General features: G+C 30.9%; 1 protein-coding gene across 2 annotated transcripts; it reads right to left on the bottom strand.

The window, feature by feature from the left end:
* Positions 1 to 3,559: 3,559 nt before the first annotated feature.
* Positions 3,560 to 10,698, bottom strand: LOC145094121 (U-box domain-containing protein kinase family protein). 2 transcript variants are annotated; one of them, XM_079032404.1, is made up of 9 exons: positions 9,867 to 10,698; positions 9,564 to 9,685; positions 9,163 to 9,284; positions 8,976 to 9,080; positions 8,469 to 8,889; positions 8,238 to 8,378; positions 6,231 to 6,770; positions 4,197 to 4,949; positions 3,560 to 3,931 (listed from the first exon to the last, which is right to left on the bottom strand). In XM_079032404.1, the coding sequence occupies exons 1-9, from the start codon at positions 10,117 to 10,119 to the stop codon at positions 3,749 to 3,751; spliced, it is 2,640 nt and encodes an 879-aa protein (XP_078888530.1). In that variant the 5' UTR covers positions 10,120 to 10,698; the 3' UTR covers positions 3,560 to 3,748. The 2 variants fall into 2 exon arrangements, with proteins under 2 accessions (XP_078888530.1, XP_078888531.1); XM_079032405.1 differs by having other exon boundaries at positions 8,238 to 8,375.
* Positions 10,699 to 24,646: the final 13,948 nt, after the last annotated feature.

The raw sequence follows: 24,646 nt of genomic DNA, 5'->3' as shown, positions 1-24,646 counted from the left end.
CAACATAACACTTAGTCTAACTGACCTTCAAAGGTCAACCAAGTCAACTCTTGCCAAAGTCAAAGTCCTGGTCAAAGTCAACCTTCCAGGTCAACCCTACTCGCCGAGTCCACCTAATGAATCGCCGAGTTCATATGCTCCGGGTCCTGACCTGTCCAACTCGCTGAGTCCTTGCTCGACTCGCTAACTCGAGTCTTAACTCGAAGGGTTTGGGACTACGCGACCTGACTCGCCGAGTCTAAGAACAGACTCGCCGAGCACAAGGCAATCTTCATCCAACTCGCCGAGTTGTTCATCCAACTCGCCGAGTTCATGCCCATCTTCATCCGACTCGACAAGCTGTCCATCCCACTCGTCGAGTTCCTCCTTATCTTCATGCTACTCGCCCACTCGAAGGACTCGCCGAGTCCATTCGGATCTGCTTACATGCAGAGGACTTTCTAGTCATGCATGGACTCCAAACTGTAGATCTACCCTTCCCGAGCCTATCCCCCACGTAAAGTTGCAAACTTTACGTGTAGAGAGGGAGATCTAGGCAAAAAGCACCATAAACTAGGGTTTAAGGCCAAAGGGGCTCCAAAATCAACTCAAGGGGTGATACTTTATGCTTCCCCAGCTCAAAACACACTTGGATCTGAAGTAGCAACTCCAAATCCGACTTCTAGCTCGCTTGGGTGGCAAACCATGGCTTAAAAGCCCCAAATCTCACAACCATAGAAGGTCTAAAAGAGAGAAACAACTTATTACCTTCAGATACTCAGAAATGTTCCCCAAATCTTCAGATCCAAGACCACTTCTTGAAGCCTCAAAGATTTCCCCTTCTTCTTCTTCCTTCAAATCACTCAATATGGCTTGGGAGCTTGAATGGGCAACAATGGGGTTTGGGGTTCGATGCTCTGGGTGCAAGAGGCAGTAAAGGGACCCTAGGAAGGAGGTTAAGGCGTTTATAAAGGCTCCAAGTCCCGAATTTAGGGTTTTCCTCGCACAGACCAGACTCGCCGAGTCCACTTGGCCGACTCGCCGAGTTGGTCATTTACTTCTCGACCCGGATCCTGCTCCGACTCGCCGAGTCCCTCCTTGGACTCGCCGAGTCGACCCCTAAACTTAGGGTTTTCTTTCCTTTCTTGGTCTTCAAAACTTTGGGTGTTACAAATGCAAGTTAAACAGAGTCCCTTTACCTCCGTAAGGGTAAAGGTATGCCTAACTTCTACCTCTCATACTCCATTTTGAATGAGACAGTTGATTGGGCTCTTTGTGTGCACGGAGTGCCTTATATCACGGGAAAATGACTTATAAGGGTAAGAAAGTTTTAAAAACCTTCAAAAAAAAAACATTGAAGTTTTAGTTGTTCAAAAAATACCATTTAACTATAGGCGTCGTACAAAAAATACCAACAAAGTTTATCTTTTGTTCAAATCTAACCCAGTGGTAACCGGATCTCCAGGTGAACGGCTGAGTTGGCAAAAGTAATGCTTAGTTGGCATATTTAGGTAGTGTGTTGCACATCTACTCAGCATTAAATGAAAATTACATATTATAAATCGATTTAGGGCATCAGGTGGATGGTCATACGTCTCCTCTCCTCTTGACAATTGATTTTCTGTAAATCGTTCAAATCCAGCTCAAATAAATTGATTTGGGGCATCAGGTGGTCATATGGCTCCACTCCTCTTTGAATATGTTTATTATTATGCAAGAAAGAGCAAAGGAAGTACAATCGTTAATGAGAAAAATAATGAAATTACTTGCATGGCTATAAGTTCCTGCTTTCTTTCTTTTTGTCTTGAAAGGAATTAACAGAAAATGAATTTATGTAAACAAGCTAAGAAAGAATTTATGTAAACAAGTTATGAAATGATCTTTTCATTTAAAACAATGTTACCTTGAATCTAAAGGAATCACAACAGAGGGGCAATTTGGTCACAGTTAAAGGAATCACAACAGAGGGGCTGTTACAATTGAGTGTAGGGACTGTTTTGGAGGGTTTTGAGTGCAGGTCATGTTTTGATGTTGTTACAATGGAATGCCATTTAGATTCTTTATTAACCTCTTTTTGTTGGTTGATAAAGTTTGCTGCTAAAAATGACAAAGTTTAGTCCCTGCAATTGAAGATTTGCTGCTGGAAATGCCAGTATTATTTACTGTTACCTTGAATATTTGTAGACGTTTAGTTATTTTTTGACTATTTATAGCAGCAAAATGTAACAAATTTGACATATTTCCAGCAGTAAATAGTCTTAAAAGCAATAAAATTGTCAAAATGGCATTCAATTTTAAGCTGAATCACAATTCAGATGGGGTCAAACCTGTTAAATAGTATATACGGGCATTTTAGTCAAAAACTATTACATCATTAATTTTTTACCAAAAAAAAAACTATATAGGGGCATTTTGGACAAAATCTCTTTAAATCAATATTTTTTTTTTATCAAAAATACAGTATGGGTTGTATATTTTACAAAACAAACCATTATTTCATTATATATGATTATTTAGAGAATATTAATATAGTTATATGTACTTTTGTTGCCCAAATTACTTCAGCACCACTTTGTAAAGTACACTAACAAGAATTATGTAAATGTTTGTGGATTAGTTGCACACAACAACAAACGGATTTTGTATATTTTACAAAACAAAACATTATTTCATTATAGCTTTAAAAAATTGTCAATTTGTGACACAGCAATTCAAATTTTGGTCATTTTAGAGAGTTGCCCCACTTCTTTTCTTATTAGTTGATTTGTAGTGAGAAATTGGTATTAACTTTTGTATAGAAGTGTCATATTTTTCTAGGACATGGGGTGTTTTTAGTAATAAAAAATATGTATACAAGGGCAGTTTGGTTACAATCAAGGGCAAATTCGTCTTTGTGCACGAGCATGTAAATGGTCTTGGATACTAACAGTTTCTAAACAACACCTTAATTGACTGGTAAAATCAGTCAATTCTAACAAAAAAAACTGTATACAGGGGCAATTTGGTCATAAAAAAGATGTATGTGTGATTAGCCCAAAGCAGGAGCAGATTCGTCCACTGTTAAAATCAGTCAATTTAAACAAAAATAATTGGGGGCAGAAACGAACCCTAGAGAGGGTTATGTGTTGACTCCCTCCTGATTTTGAGAAAGAACGCTGAGAAAATGGATCTTCCCTTGCAATTAATCCACGTAAGACTAAAAAAGGATGTCATGTGATTTATAATTTCAGTTTTTAAAATGATCAGGTAATTTTTTTTGACCAACAGATGAGGTTACCAACCTGTTAGATTTGACAAAATGATAAACTTGGTTGGTGTTTTTTATACAAATATATAGTTAGATGGTGTTTTTTAAACAAAAAATACTTTGATGGTCTTTTTTAAACGTTTTAAAAACTTTCTTACCCATATAAGTCATTTTTCCCTTTTATCACCCAATTAACAGGGTGTTTTTTTTATGTACTTGATTTAACTGTCCTAGCTTGTTGGAATAATAACTTTTTTAAAAAAAAAAAAAAAAAAAAAGGTAAACCACTCACTCACTGACTCACATAACATGGATTTCAAAAAAAAACGCGGATAACAAAATATATGCATTCTCTAATCAAGTTTTACTATATCCGAGAACTACAACACTGCAAATATAAACCAACCGTGTTTAACACAATCAAGGTAACACAATGGATAGAATCAATAAATTTTTACCATTTCCATATATACATATATGTATTATAATTTATATATATCGCATTCAACGGGTCATTCTCATTCATGGTTGTTGGAGCCATTCCTGAATGGCAGACCTCAGGGCGTGATTAGGTACAAGGTTGGAGTTGACCAGGTCAAGGTTGGTCATGGGTGAGGTGTTATGCCCGCTGTCTAACCATCCTTTTAAAGCTTCAGCTTCGTAAGTAAATCCATCTGCAGCAACCACCGGATCTTGCATGATTTCCTGTATAAGGGTAAAATTGTCATTTTCAACTATTATATTGCTCACAGAGTTCAGACACTTGGTTCAACGCAATATCATAAAGAAACAGCATTTGTTCAATGCTCTAATAGTATAAAGTATAAAGATGAACAAATAAATCAAACTATGCGGCTATTTCTTGCATTTAGCCCCCAAAAATCAATCCATGTTCATATAAATGAGTTGAAATTACCCCCAAAAGTAAGATAAGAGAAAGCAATTTTTAAAAAAAAAAAAAAAAAAAAACCTGAAAGATTGGACAGATGAAGTAATGTGGAATCTGACATTGTCCATCAGAACCAAATCGAAACGAAGACAATCCACACGACACCCTCATCGGTTCAAGCACTCTCCATGCCTCAGACGCAAGATCCGGTCTATTCTCACGAACACTATCACAACAATTCATCGCTAACAAAGCCAACTGTTGAGCTTGCACAAATGGCCAATCGCCAGCTGTCGGATCCAAAACACTTTTCAAATTCTCTTTATTCATCGCATACTGCACTTCCTTCCTCAACCCCAAAGCCGGTTTCCCCGTCAACAGCCTCAAAAGTATAACACCAAAAGAATACGTATCTGATTTCGAAGTCAACTCTCCGGTCGAAAGAAACTCCGGATCCATATACACGAAAGTCCCCTTCGGATCTGTTCTGCAACATAGCGATGTGTTGTTGGATGTTAATTCGTTTTCTGAAAGGACGCGACAGATTCCGAAATCGCTTAGTTTTGTGACGAGGTTTTGATCGAGGAGGAGATTAGCGGGTTTTAGATCGCCGTGAACGACGCCGCATGAATGGAGGAAGATGAGAACGGAGCATAACTCGGCGGCGATTCGGATTCGTGTCTGCCATGATAACGGCGGAGTGTTGTTTTTGCAGGTGAGTCGATCTTCTAAGCTTCCTCCTGAGAGATACTCGTAGATGATTATCCATGCGTCTGGACATGCTCCGATCAGGGTTACCAGATTTGGGTGCCTCAGTTTGCTCAAAACGCTAACCTGAATAATAACACAAGATAAGGTCGGATACATCATTATTAAAAATCAGGGCCTAATCGGAAAAAGCGGTAATATTTTTTTTTATTATTATTTTATTGCCACAACTTTTTCGTAGAATTATCATTCTAACCCTCTTAACGAGTTTTATGGTTAAGTTAATTTGATTAACTTCTTTACAAAATCAGTCCTAAAACATTCAAATTTGGTTTTTTACTTTATTTTTCATTTTTTATATACTTTATTTATTTTCGGTTTTTTTTTATAAAAATATATATTTTTTTTATTTCTTTTTTATATACTTTATTTATTTTCATTTTTTAACTTTTTTTTTCAACAATTTGATTTTTTTTATCTTTTTACCTTTTGTTTTCTATTTTTTTTCTTATTTTTAGTTATTTATGATTTTTCTAATGTTTTTATTTACTTTGATTCAAGTAAACGAACTTGAATTTAATATAAATTACTATAACAAGTTGTTTTTATAAAGAACGACTATTATTATTATTATTATTTTTTTTAGTCTATTATGAAATTGAAAAAAATTATCTTAAATTTAATCTATTGATATCACATAGAGAAATTTGATTTAATTTGCAAGTTATATGACCCATTGAAACACTAATTCTCAGTAAACAAACTATTTGTTTTTAATTTTCATTTTTTCGTAATAAGATGAAAAAAAATAAAATATAATATGAAACGAAATATGAAAAAAACCTAAAAAAAAAAAAAACTCTAATATACTCTATATATACACTAAAAAATAGAAAACAAAAGGTAAAAAGGTTAAAAAAAAATTGTTGAAAAATAAAGTTAAAAAATGAAAATAAATAAAGTATATATATAAAAAGAAAATAAAAAATGTACATATATTTATAAAAAACTGAAAATAAATAAAGTATACAAAAAACGAAAAATAAAGTTAAAAAACCATGTGATGTAATTTTTTGCAAACCTCCGAGACTAAATTTGAACTTTTTAAAACTGATTTTGCAAAAAAGTTAATCAACTTAACCATGAAACTTCGTTAAGTGGCTAGAATGATAATTCTACGAAAAAATTGTGGCCATAGCAATAATAAAAAAAATATTAGGGTTTTCTCCAATTATACGCTTTTATAATATTAGTCCTAAAAATTACCCTCCGTAAAATACAATTTTGGTCCTTCTACTTTACCCAAAATTACAAGTTAGGTCTAAGTTTTTAAATCTGTCACGTTAAAATTTCAATTTCAAATCGTATATAAGTTATAAGCAAGAAAAGGGCAAAACCGTCATTTACCTCTTGTTGAAATTCTGAAGGTCCTTGCAAGCTATGAGAATGCAACATTTTAATAGCCACTTCAGTATGCCTGAGTGACCCCCTAAAAATACTTCCATACCCACCTTCACCAATCTTCAAAGACTGATCAAAATTACACGTGGCATCTTTAATTTCTTCAAAAGAAAACTCGGTATAAAACTGATGACTCATCGCATTTGAACTCGACCCTTCATCTCGTCTTTCCTTCTCTTTCATTTCCTCTAAAAGCCTAAGTGCATCATCACATTCCACTTGTAATTCATCGCGTTCCTTTTTGTAGTTTTTCAAAAGGTCAACAGCTGAGAACATTTTTTGCTCAAGTTCGTTGACCGTTTGGTCAATGTCTGCGATTTGACTTTCGAGATGTGATTTTTGTTGGAGTGCAATTTGGAGTTCTTGTGACACTTCGTTTAGTTCCCTTTTGATGTTTTCGTGTTCTTCTTTGGTTTTTTCAAGTGATTCGTTGATTTCGTGTCGGAGTTTTTGTTCGTTCGCATATAAGGCTTCTGATGCTTTGACCTGTAAGATTACAGATGTATTTTTAAAGTTGTTCTTACATATCCTCCTACCCAATTAAATGATGACATGTGTAACATTTAATGCTCATTTAATGTGATATTTTAGAATACTAATATGACACATGTCATCATTTAAATGGGTAGGATGATTAGTAAGATCAAAAGGTAGGAGGATATTTAATTTCTTTCAAAGTTATGTTATTGAAGTGTACTGTGATTATAAGACAATTCACATCAATACAATCTTTCAACAGATCAACACCTATTTTTTACTTTTTAACAAATATATGAATTATCTGTGCGAAAAACAAATCAATATGCTCTTATTAAATAAACAATGATGCCATTTTATGTGAGTATTTTATCAATTACTTGTATTAGGTCAAAGTCAAAGTTTTTCGTGTTTATGTATTTTTCCTTTTATTAATCTATATGTCTGCTTTTAATATTATTGTATTTGTTTTATAATGTAGAACTTTTAAAAAAAATACAAATTAAATTTTATTTAATATACAAATATATTTATATAATAACCAATTATAACGTATTATATTAAAAAAACCATTATGTTATTTTTATGTCTATTAAAATCATTATATTTTCTGATTTTTGTTACATATAGATTTTTTTTTGTATAAATACATACCTAAAATCTACTCTAATAAATCAAAGCTTTTTTTGCCACTTGTCACACTCTCATTCAATTTGCCAAATGTCATTTTGTGATTATTTTTTAATTAATTTTTATTCCAAATGTCATTTTGTGGTTTTTCTAATTTATTAATTCACATAATATTTAAATGCAATAATAAATGCATATTAATTTCCTTAATGAACTTTCCTTTTAATTTCAAATTTACTAAATTAAAGCTTCATTAATTTCATTTATTTATTTATCTAAATTATTTGTTTAAATTTAGAAAGAAAAAAAAACACTTTAATTTTTATAATTCAATATTTTTTTTATTTTTCTTATAAATTCAAACTTTTCAAATGTTTAGAACTTTTTATTTAGTTTTTTATTTTAAATAAACCCATGTGATACATAAGTCTCATACCTAGTGTTTTAATAGGTATCCTAACAAAATAAGTTGCATAACCAACGAAGAACTAAAAAAGTTACGTGACATTATTAATTTTCAAAAACATTAATTGTTATTCCAATACCATTTTGACAGAAACTGTAATGTCATTAATTTCTAGAAACTGTAATTTCTATTCCAAATAAGCTTTTATAATTTAAATCAATAATGTCATATAATCTTTTTAACTCCATGTAGGTAGGCTATGCAACCGGTTTTCTTGGGTTATCCAAAGCATTAATTTAATCAAATTCAATAATAGACACAAAAATAACATAATGGTTTTCTAGCATATGTTGGGTTTTTCTAGGGTTTTCCTTTTAAATTAATTAAACATAAGAACGTAACAAAAAATGATAATGGTTTTTCAATTGTATAGTTTTTACCCTTCGTTTAGCCTCAATGGCAGCTTTTTCTGCTTTTCTACGCCTTAAAGACTCTTCAAATGCATCTCGTTTTGAATTATCTGCTTCAGCCATTGCTTGTACAAGTTGATCATAAAGCTCATCATTCACACCTCTTTCCTGCTATACATAGTTTCATGTATAAACTCTTCATTAATTTGATCATGCAAAATACTTTCATAAAAAGACAAAAAAGGGTATCATAACACATACCAAAACACTTGGAGGTGAAGTATGGCGAATATCAATATCCTCTTTAAATCCATACTCCAATTCAATTTCACCACTTTCAATTATTGCATAAGGCTCCACCACTTCACTAGAACATGTAGACAATCGAGACCCTGTTGAAGGACTTCGACTTCTCTGTGAAATCCCACTCCATTCATCGGATGTTCTTCCTACACTTACCCTACTTGAAGAAATTAACTCAACATTAAAATTTGGTGAGGTTTTAATCCCACGGTTGTCGGACATGGCTCTATGGTAGTCTCGCATTGGACTATTCAGGGGTAATCCTGTAATTTCACTAACGGATCTTGACCTCAAGGAACTCGATCCGGAATTAGAGGTTGTGTTTGGTTGCAGTGATAGAGATGAAAGGGAAACATTAACTCCATCTACCCTTCCTTGTCTACATTCATATGAGTAGTATTGTTAGTTGATTGCTTCTTTTTTACTTGATTCAAAAAGAATGACACATAAAGAGTAATATAATACCTAGTGAAAATGATGTTTCCTTTGCATATAAACTGAATCTGACATGAAGCAGCTGCTTGTAAACGTACATAGATGGCTTTCTTGGACTTTAAGTCAACCATTTTCCTATATTATTATCGAAGGTGTAATAGTAAGCATAAAAATGTAATATTGATTTAAAATCAAAAGCTTTTATTTTAAAACTTGCCTTGAAAAATGCTTGTCTGCAGCTGCCCCCATGACAAGCCTTCTGACATTGTGATCGATTATGAATTCAACAATACCTTTCTCAATAGAATCGTTATCAACATCATACAACTCTGCAGTCACCTAGTTTAATTTAAAGATTCGAGATCACATAAAGTAGGGTTAAAAACGTAATTTAAAGATTCAAGACTCATTTGTTACACAAGATAATGTCAATAGGACAAAAGTTGCAATTTTTTGTGGGGATAGGATAGGAACTCGATTTTAGTCTCTTGTTTGTGCAAAAGACGTGTGTACCCTCCTCATTCTCATTGAAAATAGCCTTAGAAAGCTTGTGTCCAGTCCAGTGTAACAAAAGCAGTTTGAAAGAAGATGAAAGTATATAATAGTAAATAGTAATACCCCTGCATTCTGACATATTTGATTATATTCATCAAGAAGTTGACGCATATTTTGCTTCTCTTTCTCATGGTATGATGAGACTTGATGTGCTTCCAGTTGGTTTATTCGAAATTTTGTGCCCACTGCAAATTAGAATATACATTAAAAAATTGTGTACCAAAACTGCCCTTAAAATTTTTATAAACAAACTTATCAATCTAATAGCATGAATCAAACAATAACAAAACTATTTGAATTCCATGATTGATTAAGGCACAAGAAAGAAAGAAACAATTCAATAGGGGAAAAGAAAAAGGAGATTACTAATGGGGATCTTGTCTGCAGGTTGATGAACATGAAGGATGCATATCTGTCTGCCTCCTGAATTGCGTAGTGCCCATAGCAGAGTTGACTGACTCTCTTTCAAATCTTTCCCCACTGCCACATAAATTCTATCTTCAACTTCTCTAGGAGTAGGAGGTGTTTCTGCAACGATTTCATGCCTACTTCCCATCAAATCGGAGGTGTCAACAACAGGATACCTTATCTGATTCATTCTTTGTGCGCCCACAGCCATCTGGAACAATTCCAAAACCTAAATGTGTGTTTTTGTGTGTTCTTCAACACAATCGAACTCCTGATCGATTGAATCCAAGAGAAAAACGCTGACACACTTTTTCCCCCTAATAATTCTACTTACATATACATGTATCTATCTTCTTCAACCGAAAATCAAACGCTATTGCAATTATGAACAGGAGAAATCAAATTATGGAAGGGAAACACTCGGGACACTTTCAATTTCTCTCAATTTACTATATACACCACATGTACAGATGAAAACGCTCCGACACTGTAAAGTAAAATCATACACGAAGGAACTGAAACCCCCAAGTTCATCACATATGAAAAACCTAAATTGAAGACGAAGTTGTGATGTCTACAGAGAAATGAATTTTAAAAAAGAGAACTCCAGAAGACTATAGAGAATGTAAGACATTGAAATTTGACACCTTATGTTAACGAACCATTGCAAAAAATGTAATCGATGTTATCGAAAAGGATTTCGGAAAGTGATAATGACTATATCATGAAAAGGGATAACTTGTTTAGTTGTTTTGAGCTATATACATTCTTTGACTAAGAATAAGATAGCTATACATACATACATGCATGTATGTATACTATTGAAAATTATGTTGAATTTTCAAGTGATTTACAGGTGCAATTTCATGGACCCTCTCTCTCTCTCTCTCTCTCTCTCTCTCTCTCTCTCTCTCTCTCGGTTTATGATTAAGAAGATATCATATTGCAAAATGGTCCTTGGACTATTTCTAACATGCATTTTGTACTTTTCATTTTTTATTTTTTGTATTTTCTGTCCTTCAAACGACAATTTATTGTTAATATGTTTTTTTGAACATATATGGATTTTATACAGAAATAAAAGAATAAAATCATCATCATGTTCATACTAAAATAAGTTTAAAAAATTCGAACATTCCAGTTTCTCATGTATGATAAAACCTAAGAAACAAACTTCTCTAATAATGATTTTATATTCAAAAAATTAACATATCTATTAATTTTTATATTCAAAAAATTAGCATATCTATTAATTAATTTAATGGAAGATGGGTTATGGGTAACCACACGCTAACCCACCATGTACTTTATTACGTTTTATGATATGCTCTCTTATTTATTTATATTAGTTACAAAAGTGAACCATACACTTTTGTAATTTATCATTCATTTTGTCATTTTACCTTTGGATTCTCATTAATAATAGTATTATATACTATAATACTATGTGTGTGTGTTTTTTTGTTTGGTTTTGATCATAGATTCAAAAGGTAACCAAAATACTGATACGACTAAGCATGTATGATCTTTCCTTTATATATATATATATATATATATATATATATATATATATATATATATATATATATATATATATATATATATATATATATATATATACTAGTTTATAACCTGTGGAAACCATAATTACAAAATGAATTAAATTTTCATAGTAAAAATTCAAAATTGTTTGTCAATTATTTTAAATAAATCATTAATTAAGAGATATATCAAAATTTTAAAGTTATTATAACTTCAAACATAATAATTAGAAAAAGTAAATTTAAATTTTAAAGTGTTGCCTAATATATCTCTTTGACATGTGGCATATTATTAATGAATACTTGTAGTAGAGTGACACATGTCAAATGGAGATTAAAACTATTCTTTTATTAGAATAGCTATATATATATATATATATATATATATATATATATATATATATATATATATATATATAATAAAAGAATAAGTTTAATCTCCTATTGACAAGTGACATACAATTAGAACTTTTCATTAATATTATATATCACCTATCATGCTACTTGTCAACTCATTAATTATTCATTTCAAATTCCAAATTTTAAATTTCTACTTTAATTACATTAAATTACTAATTGATAATTCATTTCAAGTTTTAATTTTTAAATTTCTCATTTTAATTACATTAAATAGATAATTGATTAATCATTTTAAATTTTCTCACTCTAATTATATTAAATTTATAACATTATATTGAAAAATAAAATAAAATTAATACAGATTATACGATGATATAACTTCATGTATTTATTTAAATCAACGATTATAATTTTATATAACTAAAAAAATCTCTTAAGTAATAATTTATTTAAAATATTGATTAATAATTTATTTAAAATATTGATTAATAATTTTGATTTTTTAATATGAAATTTAATTAATTTTATAGCCGTGGTTTTCACAGGTTATAAACTAGTATATATATATATATATATATATATATATATATATATATATATATATATATATATATATAGAGAGAGAGAGAGAGAGAGAGTTATGTTCAAATGTTTTCACTATCTATTGTGTGCATGTATAATTGATTCTGGACCAATCATTTTAGTTATTTTAAGAAAGTAATTAATACATATTAAATGTTGAAGATGTATTTAATATCCAATATATCTTCAACATGTAATATGCATTAATTACTTTCTTAAAATAACTAAAATGATTGGTCCAGAATCAATCATAATGCACACAATAGACAGTGAAAACAAAATAACCTAACCATATATATATATATATATATATATATATATATATATACATATATATATATATATATATATATTAAAAATCCAGGATTAATTGACTGGTGTAGCAATTATTTATATTTTTAGTTAAGTTTGGTAACAATGTATTTTCTTTGTAAAATAGATCACTAAACAATGTGTTACCGACTATAGATAATCTTGATAGTGATGAATGAATGTTTCTTCTGTTCTTTGTACGATTTTGTAGGCTGTAAAAAGAAGAGTTTGAGCATTTTATCTATCCGATGTGAAATGGTTAATAATGTTTATGGAGCGGTCGTTAGATGGGTAAATATAGATATGATGGTTCTCACAAATGTTGATGTTTCCCTTGGATGGAAACCATGAGGATTTCGATGTACAAAAAGATGGCAATGGAAACGATCATTTTTCAGTTTTGCGGATGCTTTTGTCAATAATGTAATGATATCATGTTTGAGAACAAAACAAATAAGAATAATATGATAGTTGAGCTTGTTGTTGATTATTTATGTGAGTAGTTTGTGTATATGAATAGTAAACTAGCTATCAAATGGATTGGGGGTTATAAAATCCAATGAATATCATCCTAAATAAAGTTTCTTTTCTATAACATCTTGATAACTTTTTAGTATAATATTTCAATTGTTAAAAAAAGTTTGCTAAAACTTAAGAAAACCGGTTATTTGGATAAATGGTCAATGAGATTGTGGATATTCTTTCATCAAGAGCAGATATTGGTAAGGGTGTGATAAAAAATCAAAACTGAATAACTGAACCGAACCAAATAATATTTGGTTTATGGTTCGGGTTATTCGATTATTTGGTTAATTCGGTTTGGTTAACCGAATAAAGATACTTTATTTGGTTTAGTTTTGGTTAAATTTTTCTTATTAAGGTTAAGCCGAAAAAACCAAATAAACTATATAATTAATATATAGTTTTATAGCTTTATATCTATAAATTAATATTTATATTTAAATTGATGGATTAGTTACTAAAAATGCTTTTGATAACTCATTATTTAATTATTAACGATTCTAATCTTATAATTGTTTATATATTGTATTAAAAAGCAATTAATTAGCCAAGTGTTAATTAACCTTAGGTTATTTCTTTCCTCTTCATATACGAGTAAAGTTTTATTAAATTGTTTTACAACTTGTATGACTACATCGACACTTCAAGACAACATATCGTGAAAGACCGAATAAAATATGTGATGTATTAATGTATTTTTTTTTTCATTTGGTAAAATTTTAATAAGTTTTTTTTTTTTTAATTTAAATATTTATTTTTACATGCAAAATTTTATTTGGTTTACCGGTAAATCGAATCGAATTAACCAAAACCGATTAAACCGAACCTTCTTTGGTTTGGTTATGGTTAGTTTTAAGATGTAAAAAACCGAAAAAAACGACCAAATAACACCCCTTGATATCGGTGCTTATTAGCATAAAAAGTATGTGTAATGGCATATTTAGTATGAAAATTTTAGTTTAGTGATACAATTGTTATACAAAATATTAGATTAGTAACATATTTTAACAGACATTATATATGTATATGTTGATTTGGCACACATCATAGAAAAATGGTGTAAAATCATAACAGGTAAATAATATTTACTGAATGTTTTTTTATCAAAGAATTATATTATAAACATATTTAACATGAAGAAGTTAATATGATAACGTAAGTGACAAATAAACTAGTTTGTGATCAAAATGAATAAATCATTATTATATTAATTAACTGAAAAAAAAAATACAAAATCATAAACTAAAAAACATTCATTCCCCCATATAAATATAAAATTTCGTCCACTTTGCAAATTTAGTATAGAAGCTGTAGTTTAATATTCTTTTGGTAGAAAGTATTGATAAAGAAATAGTAGAAGGACCAAACTTGTAATCCACGAAAAACTCACGGTTTCTTCATTGTTAAGCTTCCAATTTCCAAGCAAGAAAAACCAAGTAAATTTATATATAATTTTGTATAATGTTAGAAAAATATAAATAATTTAGAAGAAGGTAACCAGCTATTAATATTGTTGGTTGAAAGATTCGAGACTCTATAATAAATTTTCATTTCTCAACCTTTGACTTCTCATCATGGGGATAAATTTTAAGTTATAGTTGAATACTTGAATAATATTTTTCAGTATATACAAGCAATTTGAACATATATCGTTAAACATAATATTAAAAATATATAAACGTTTGTGCTAATCAGAAAAATCTATGTAAAATCTTTCATTTTATTTTATAATACCGGCTTTAAATTTGTTGTCACGGGTATTTAATCTTATAATAATGTTATTACTTTTTGTCTTTTTTTCTCCAAATCCTCCATATATCATATATCTATGTCGGATTTAAATTAGTTATCAAGTATTTAACTAGATTATGATCCGCATTAAACGCGAAGAACATAAATTAAATACATATTACATCAATAGGTGACATTGTCTTAGGTGAAATTTTAATAAAAAATGTTAGATTACTTTTAGACTTTTTGAACCAAACTTATTAAATAAAAATATTTAATATTTATATTAGAGTAATTTAGTTAGAACACGTTTTTGGCAGCCTCCATCCTCTCTCCTCTTCATCCTCTTGCTTATGGTGTTTGTAAGCCATTAGATGAGTGACACTTGTGACTCTAAGTCTTCCAAAGTCAATTCAAGGAGGAATTGGGATTGTTATTGCTACATAACAATCAAGGTAATATCATAAACCTAATTATATGTTAATATTGATTCCATATGTTAGAATTAGGGTTTATAGTCTTGGATTCATAGCATGTACAATAGAGAAACCTAGATCCAAGCATTAGGGTTTGTATGAGCACATATGATGTTCTTAGGAACCCATCAGTGGTATCAGAGCCTAGCTTGGTTTCAATTGTATTGATGCATTGTATAACTGGAAAATTCGTTTTTTGGGTTTCTGGAGGCTGGACTCGCCGAGTCCATGCAGACTCGACGAGTCCAAGCCTGACTCGACGAGTCAACTCGTCAGATGGGGATAATTTCGCGATTTCTTGCTGTTTTTGCTTATGGATAGTTACCTTATCATGTTAGATCAATATAAATCCGATTTTATGATATATTTGACTATATTCTTGATCTAATTGAAGATATTTATCAATTAATAAGATAATTGTTTCCTTATGTGATAATTGTTTAATTATTTTGACTTAATTGGTAAATTGTTTTGCAAGAAATCATTAAATAAATCAAATATGGATAATTATGTAATTAAATGTTAATTTAGATTATTTGTTATTTGATCCTTATGTTATGAAAAGTTTCATATTTTCCCCTTAGGTTTTATAGTTTAAATTTGAACCCAAAAAGTTTTGTTGTTTTTGAAATTTAAATAGTTGAAACCCTAATGTTTTGAAAAAGGTTTCAAAACTTGCCCTCAAGTTTTGGAATTTAAATTTTGATTAAATGGTTTAATTTTGATGTATATTTAAATTCTAAACCCCAATGTGTTGAAATGTTTCAAAACTTGCCCTCAAGTTTTGGAATTTAAAAGTTGATTAAAAGTTTAATAAGGAATGTTAAATTCTAAAACTCTATTATAGTTTTGAAAAAGTTCAAATCTCACCCTTATGGTTTTATTAATTAATTAAGGTGTATAATTAAAAGAGGCTTAATAAATCCATAAAGTTTTGGTTTACAATTTAATTGAATTAAAGGTATAATTGTTAAATTTGACCACCTAATATTTTAAAAGTATAAAATACACCCTATACTATATATAACATTAAAATTCTAACATTATATATATGTATGAGTAAAAGTCAGTATTACCGTTAGTAGGCCTCATTCACGAAGCTGGTCTATAAGGGGTGTTTAAGGAAATTGCCTATAAAATGGCGATTGAATGGGTATCCACTCTTACCCACCGCACTCTTGACTAGTGGAGGGTCGTTAGCCGAACGGGTAGGATAGGACGAAACCTTCCATTATAAGTATAATGAAGTATAAAAGTAACTAAATGTTTTCATAAAATTCCCAATCTTAGTTACTTAGGCAAAAGTGAATTGATGCAATTAAATGAAATTACACTTTGTGCCCTTGCAAAGACGTTAGTGGAGCGTGTGTGGTTTACCGGCACACTAAATGGTTCTAAGCAAAGGTAGCAAAGGGTGACTCAATGTTTGTCATAGTTCGGTGGAGCGTGTGTGGTTTACCAGCACATCAAATAGGTGACTGTAACATGTGAGGGCACCATGTAAGTTTGCATGGTTATTCACACCTGCTTTGTGATCCTCGGCATCCCAGTCACAAACAAGAGGGGCATATCGAGATTTAAACATGCCATTGAAAGTTCAATGAATCTCAAAAGATCTAGGAGTTTTCATAGATTTAAAACTTAAATTTCTTTTTCGTTTTTCATGGTGGAAATTAGTGAATCGTCATTCACTTACCTTCAAATATTCTGCAATTAGGGTTGCGGCATCCCACTCCCGAGTTGTAGAATATTGTGTTGGGTCCTAGCCTTAGTATCTCATTTGGGTGATTTTCTAAGGACTCAATCAATCAACTAACTTGAATTCGTTTTCTCCCGTATTGTAGATGTCAAAGTTCGACAACTATGGTTTTCCCAAATCCCGTGGAACAAGCATTCCACATGAAGATGATATTCCACGATTCGATCGAGGAACGAGAAATCGTGCTTCACTTCCTCCTCCTCCTCCAGTTATTCTCCCTAACCCTCAAGTTCAAAGGCTTGAAAAGTTCAAGATCACTCAAGCCCTTTTGGCAAGTAAACATAAAGAAGGAAAGTCGATGTGTGTACACGTCGTAGGGATGAAGTCGCACATTGATAGGTTAAGAATGTTAGGATCTGTTGTCTGTGAGGAAATGACTGTTGATTGGGTTCTTCAGTCACTTCCCAACTCGTATAGTGATTTCATAAGAGAGTACTATATGATGAACCACGACATGACCCTTATAGATCTCACCTATATGCTTATTGCTGCTGAATCAACAATGGTTTGGCGCAATAGAAAAAGCAAAGTTGATTGGTGAATCTGCCTTCAAGACCTCTATGGATATAGACAATGGCAATGAAAGACATGCAATGATCGATAAGTTTGATCATAAGAGAAAGGCGATGTCTGAAGTAGTTCCATGTGTTGTTCCAAAAGAGTCAATTTGCTTTTATTGCCAAGAGAAGGGGCATTGGAGACGAAGTTTCCCTATTTACCTAAGAGATCTAAGAGATGGGAGAGTCAAAACATATGGCTTTGCTTTAGGTAAAATCCATTGACTAACTCTTTTAAGCTTCTATTCTAGATTCTTAATACATAATGTGATAAGATTACAATTGATGTTTTGTAGGATCGAAGAAAAAAAAGGAAGCTTAAGGGAAGAAGTGAGCAAAATCTAACCGTGAAGGAATGGATTTCGATCGCATTTCTCGAAGATTAGATTCTTAAGCTACTACTTAGAGTTAGTATTAGATTGCTAAGAAATATGTATTAGCATAGTTTTTCAATGAATTGCATTGTAAGGACAAAATTTTTCCGCAATAAAATAAATTTTGATTTTATATTATTTATTTATCCTTACAATGGCGTGTATGAAAAATTGATGTTAAAATGTTTCTATTATTAGCAATAATGTATTTGGTTCTTATTATGTTATGGAAAGTCGAGAATTTACCAAATAGGGAGAGTTTCTCATCGCCCAAGGTTCAATTGGACAGAAACTTGGAATCATGCAACTTGGTTGCACGATGAATGAGAAATTTCATATTTGGAAATTAGACTAATTCATTGACAAAGTGTCAAGTGAAGGACTAGGAGATCGAGTACACAAAGTTGTGTGCTGATCAAGTTCACCATAAGAGTAACAAAGATATTCGTCATGATTTACTAAAAGCTTAGTAAATATGATTATACTTACAAGATTAAGTGTAATTCTGAATTGATTAAAGGGTTTAGATCAATAGCAGAACGAATAAGAAGAATCAAGTAGGCAGAAAGATAAACGTTTCTCCATTCTAAGAAGAAGGGAGAGTAGCTTTTATGCTTTATGATAGGTCTTAATGATTAAGAACCATATCTCAATTAATCCTCTAAGTGAGTCTTAGTACAATTGTATGTCTAAGAAGAGGAATCAAGAATTGAAGAAATGGTTAAATCAAGAAGTCTATCATACTTCGTTCCAATAACAAGTCTTAAAGTTAAGATTGTGACAATGAGTGAAAAGTATTAAAGGTTTATAACATTCATCAAATGTGGAAAGTTGTGATGTCTTGGATAAGACAAAGACCAACTAGGACCAATTTATGAAGTGTTTGATAAAAACTACACTAACTCTTGAATATTTGTTTGTCAAGAAATGTTTTGACAAGAGAATCTTATATGTCAAAGAGTCAGTGGGAGTCTTAATGGTCTTGAAAGGTTTCAAGAACAAATCAAATAAACCTTACTGATCATCACTAGCACACGAGTTGAGGTTTAAAACCTATCGTGATGACATTATTTTGTTTCCGTGCCAATCCAATCGAGTTAATTATGCATGTGGGTTCTATGAGTTCTCATTTTGAACGCATAAAAGGCAAGGACCTTGATCAATGGAAAGTACATTGATCGGAAAAGGTGTGCTGCTTAACTACTTGGAAGACGTGGTGGGCAGCTGTGCTACCATAAGGCAAGAAATCAAGATTAAGAAAGTTCGATCCATATGAGTTTGAATTCGTCGTAAACTTTGGTTTTGAGAAATTCACATGGATAGGAACAAATACACCGTTTAAATCTAAGTGTCATAAGATTTCCTCCTTCATGAAAATGATTGTGAGGAAATGCTTTCACTAAGAAAGATTTTAAGAAGATAGTGATTGTAAAATTGCATTCTCAAATTCGATTATGGTTACGGTATCCCTTTCCATGATTTGAATTGTGAGGTTTGGCAATTGTTTACACACACATATGAACTATCTAAGGCAAAGGTGTATAAGTTCAAGAAGCCTTGATAAAAGATTATCAAAGCATTAAGTATTAGAAACATGGACTTAAGAAATTCAATAAGCATTGTTTTTCTGAAAGTTAAGATGTTTATGAATACATGTCGAAGCTAGTGGGAGCATAAATGTTATGTTTTATAATAATCATCATGATAGTGGGAGCATAAAAGTTATGATTGTATGATTATTAAGGAAAGTATTGCAAGGTTAGCAATATTAATTATAGAAAACAAGAGTCATACTTTGCAAAGTTGTAAAAGTTGAAAGGTTGTTTTGCTATAATTAAGGGAGAGAATATTATGCTTCATTTCAAATCTAAAGGCTTAGGTTGAGAAATGTTAATAAATTTAGTCAAGGGTACATAGTGTGTTCTTAAAATTTCGATTATGATTACGGCATTTCTCTTCACAATTCGAATTTTGAGAACATAGCAAATAAAACATTATGCGTCGTGTCCCATACGCTTCGGGTATAGGATCGATTGCAAATGCTTTAATGTTTGATCATTCTAAAATTTTCCAAATGTTGAGCGCAATTAGAGGGAAAAGGGACTAGAATTGGTTTTGACTAAAATAATTAAACAACTATCAAAGGACAATCCAAAGTTTGACGAGGATTGGTCGCTTGTGAGTAGTTGGAAGCATGGTATTGGATGGACCATATCGACATTATTATGAATAGAAAAGATTCTATTAAGAATGAGTTGTCATATGGAAAATATGGAAGCGTGTCCATATTGGGAATTAAATATTGAAAAAATCTATGTCTAAGATTAGGAACTTTTATGCAAAAGGATGTTCAAAGGAATGTACTTTGAGTGAGAGACATCATACCTAACGAATTGTCTTATAACAATCTCCGATAGAGGACTTTGTAATATCATTTGGCAATAGTCTTTGTGACTTTGGTACAGTGACATTAAGAAAGGATCGTTGCATAAAGTGTTAGAATCTAGCATATTCTATAAGTGGCAAGTATTTGATACTCTTACACTTATGAAAAAGGATTTGGAGTTGTGAAATGAGAATGGTTGGAAATGTGTTCAATTTGATCTATTTCTCAAAAGTAAGAACCATAGGTAAACATTGTGTGCATGCTAAGAGCATGGGACAAGTGTAATAATTCAAGTAAGAAGTTGATTACCCGAAATGACAAATAATGAGTAATCGATATAGTGATAAATAAAAGGTGTTTTATTTATACTCAAAGGTTTGAGGCCATATGGGATTAGTATTATTCTTGTGTTTCACATTTGCATGTTTTGACTTCCAGAATAATTGAATTTATTAAGAATAATCGAATTATTCAAACGGGCCACAGTCGTTCATATGTTGGAAGTAGATATGAATGAAGACTGTCGTGAATTGGTGTGTGGATTGTCTAAAAGAGTATTAGACATAAGCAAATGTTTGCTGCAACGTTCATGAGTGCTTATGAATATGATTTGAGCATTGGATTAAACCCACACTCACTTGGATCACTCCATGAATTGTATCACGAGTGATTGGTGAGACGATAACATCTTATATTCTTGAAACCGAGATGTGTGAGTTGTATCTTGCGAATCGGTTGCACATTGATAATATGTAAACGCACTAGTAACTTGGTGTTATAAAACATATTGTTGTGTGTGATTCGGTGAGTGAGTGCAAGCAAGCATTGTATCAAAGTTTATCCGTTCCTTTTATCCAAAGTAGGATAAAAGCGATATCTTTGGGCCCCTCGATGGTTTAGTGATGACAAACGTAAATGCTCGGCCGGGCTAGGGCTAATTTGATTTGTTCAATTAGTCAGTCGTCATAAATCGGGAATCGAGATATAGTACAAAGAGAATGATTTGAAATCATATCTCATATGATATCTAGAATGGAGGAATATATGATCCCTTATCTAAGGACACGCGTATCTGATAGGATCAGAGTTGACAGCGGCTTTGGAAAGCTACGATTGCAGATCGGGATCTGAAGTCATATGCATAATAGTTATTAGACTTATCCAAGTGGGAGACTGTCGGATTAGTGTCTAAGTCCATAACTATTTTGGTATGTACTTGACCCGATGGTGCATGGTCCTTTTGGGTTGCCTTCACCAAAGCAACTTGATAGGATGAATTATGGAGAGAAAGGATTAAATATGATTTATTAATATATTATGGGAATAATATATTAAAGGAGAAATCATATTGTTTAATTAATATTAGTCAATAATTAATTGGTAATTAGTTTTGTGATTAAAAGAGATTAATTAAACTTAAGGGACTGAAATTGTAATTATAAGATAATTGCAATTTGGGCCATGGATTGCCTTGAATCAAGGGGTGGACGAATTCTATGGGGAAACCCATAAGGAAATCGTCCATGGGCTTGATTAAAGGAGTCTATGGGTTGCTTAGGGCTTAAGCAACCAAATTAGGGTTTCCTTGTTAGATAACCCTAATAGCCTCACTATATATAGAACCCTTAAGGCTCAAAAACGTGGGGAACTTCTTTTCTAGGGTTAGAACACGTTTTTGGCAGCCTCCATCCTCTCTCCTCTTCATCCTCTTGCTTATGGTGTTTGTAAGCCATTAGAGGAGTGACACTTGTGACTCTAAGCCTTCCAAAGTCAATTCAAGGAGGAATTGGGATTGTTATTGCTACATAACAATCAAGGTAATATCATAAACCTAATTATATGTTAATATTGATTCCATATGCTAGAATTAGGGTTTATAGTCTTGGATTCATAGCATGTACAATAGAGAAACCTAGATCCAAGCATTAGGGTTTGTATGAGCACATACGATGTTCTTAGAACCAAAACCCATCAAATTATTCATAGAGACGCTAGGATTCTTCTATAGACTGCTAGAAGATCTATATAGTGACAACCGGTATGACTTCTATGAGAACGCACCATTTAAAGTAACAGATTTGATTAATGTAAATGAAAAATCATTTGGAATACTTACCAATTGTGATTGTTTCTACTTGAATATGAACATTAACATTCCTGTAGAGAAATAGAACTTCAAATTAATCCTACATAGTCAAATCAACAAACATGACAACACAAAAAGAAACCTAAATTGATATATAACCAATTAGGTTTTGTTGAACAACTTTTTCAATTTATCAAAATTTTATTTTATTACAAACTTACATGAGTAATCAATAATCTTAAGCAAGTGAAAGAAGTAATTGTTAGTTTAAAGCTAGTAAAAAATACAATATTGTGAAATTACTTATAATTTGCATGTTTGTTTATTGTCCTGGAGGTACCCAACCACTTAGACATGTATTATTATTTGATTAATTAGTGCATTAATTACATTATAAAATATGAAATTTAACAATTATTCAAATGCATTTACACTTGATTTATTAATAGAAAATTGACAAATTTATAGTCATAAAAGTATGCTTAATTCAATAATTTTTTTTATCAAAATTAGTAGAAAACCGAGTTTCTTGAATAAACAAATCAAATACATAAAAACGATATAAATAAAAAACAAAGAATTGTGCAAAGAACATTTGAAGATCATGTCAGAAAGGTATGACCAATATGATCTTTTTGGCACTTTTCAATATAGTCATGGTTAATGTTTTCTCATCTTCAAGATGATAAGTACAAGTGAGTAGAGAAAACAAATTTATAAGCATAAAAATATGCTTAATTCAACAAATTTGTTATCAAAGTTAATGGAAAATATTTTTTTCAAAATACTCAATTATTAAGTATGTAGGATATTATTACTAAGGTAGTTAGAGTTTTGCATCCTCCTCAAGCTTCAATACAAACATCAACTAATGCTCATCATTTTCAAGTAAAATTCTCTACAATTCAAACTTAAATATAGTAAATATAATCAATAACATTATAAAAAAGGGTAATTTAAGAATAAATACATACAATTATTGAGTTAGATAGTTGGAAATCGAGCAATTGTAATTTAACATATATCAAACCGATTATTACTTTCAAAACTTGAGGTATTTACTATATTAATAAGATTTAAATTCAAGATGACTATTTTTCCCTTGATGAATTTTGGTACCATCGATCTACATTGAAAATGAAATAGAATAATTATGAAGATATATCATGTTGATTTGCAAACATATAGGATGGTCAGTGCATAAATTACGACTTTAAATTTGGAGAGGATTGAATTTTGAATTTTATTTTAGGGATAGAGGAAATCGGTGAAGGTTTGAGTGGAAACGTTAATAAACAACGTGTTTGACCAAACATTGGTCAATATGACATAAGCAATTTGATCTAAAGGTGGAAAATGTATAAGTAAAACACAATCAAAAGTCTTTATTGTTTTAGATGATGGAATAAAGTTTCTCTTTTAAACATAGATGTCAATCTTCTATTTAGTAAATGTAAACGTCTTAGTGTTCGTCTCTCTCTAGCATCATTGTAATGAGTTTTATTATTTAATTCTATAAAATTGTATGATATCATTAATATCTAAAAATAATTATATTTCAATGGTAAATATTACTAATAAATTTATAAATAATTTCACAAGAAATATAAATAATTGTTTTATAACGGTTAAAAGATTTATAAAAGTTTACAATTTTCTAAAAAGTGGTAGTTTTCTAATATTTATATTGAGGTTGTAATGAATAACATTGTAATAATGCTGAAATATTCACATTCAAACAAAATAATAGAGTAAAATATGATTAAATTTCTCAATTCATCTGAGTTGAAACCTAAAAGGAAAATAGATGAATAATTCAACATTTCATAAAACCCAAAATATATTCAACTGATCAAAATTCTAACCCAAAAACGAATAGTATGAAATAAAGTCATCAAAAATCAAACCCCAGAACCAAATAGTATGTAAACAAAATATGAAATGAATAATATTCAAATCACTCAACTACTCAAACAAAATCATGAAAATAAGATATTATTTATCTTGCTTTGGAATTAACAGTTTTGGTTTGCCTTCTCTAGAAGTACGATT

This window comes from Lactuca serriola, chromosome 3 (assembly GCF_051521515.1).
Source record: "Lactuca serriola cultivar US96UC23 chromosome 3, Lser_US96UC23_V15, whole genome shotgun sequence".
In the NCBI taxonomy this organism is placed as follows: Eukaryota; Viridiplantae; Streptophyta; class Magnoliopsida; order Asterales; family Asteraceae; genus Lactuca; species Lactuca serriola.
Note: the sequence above shows the minus strand (reverse complement) of the source record. Positions and strands in the feature narration are given on the sequence as shown.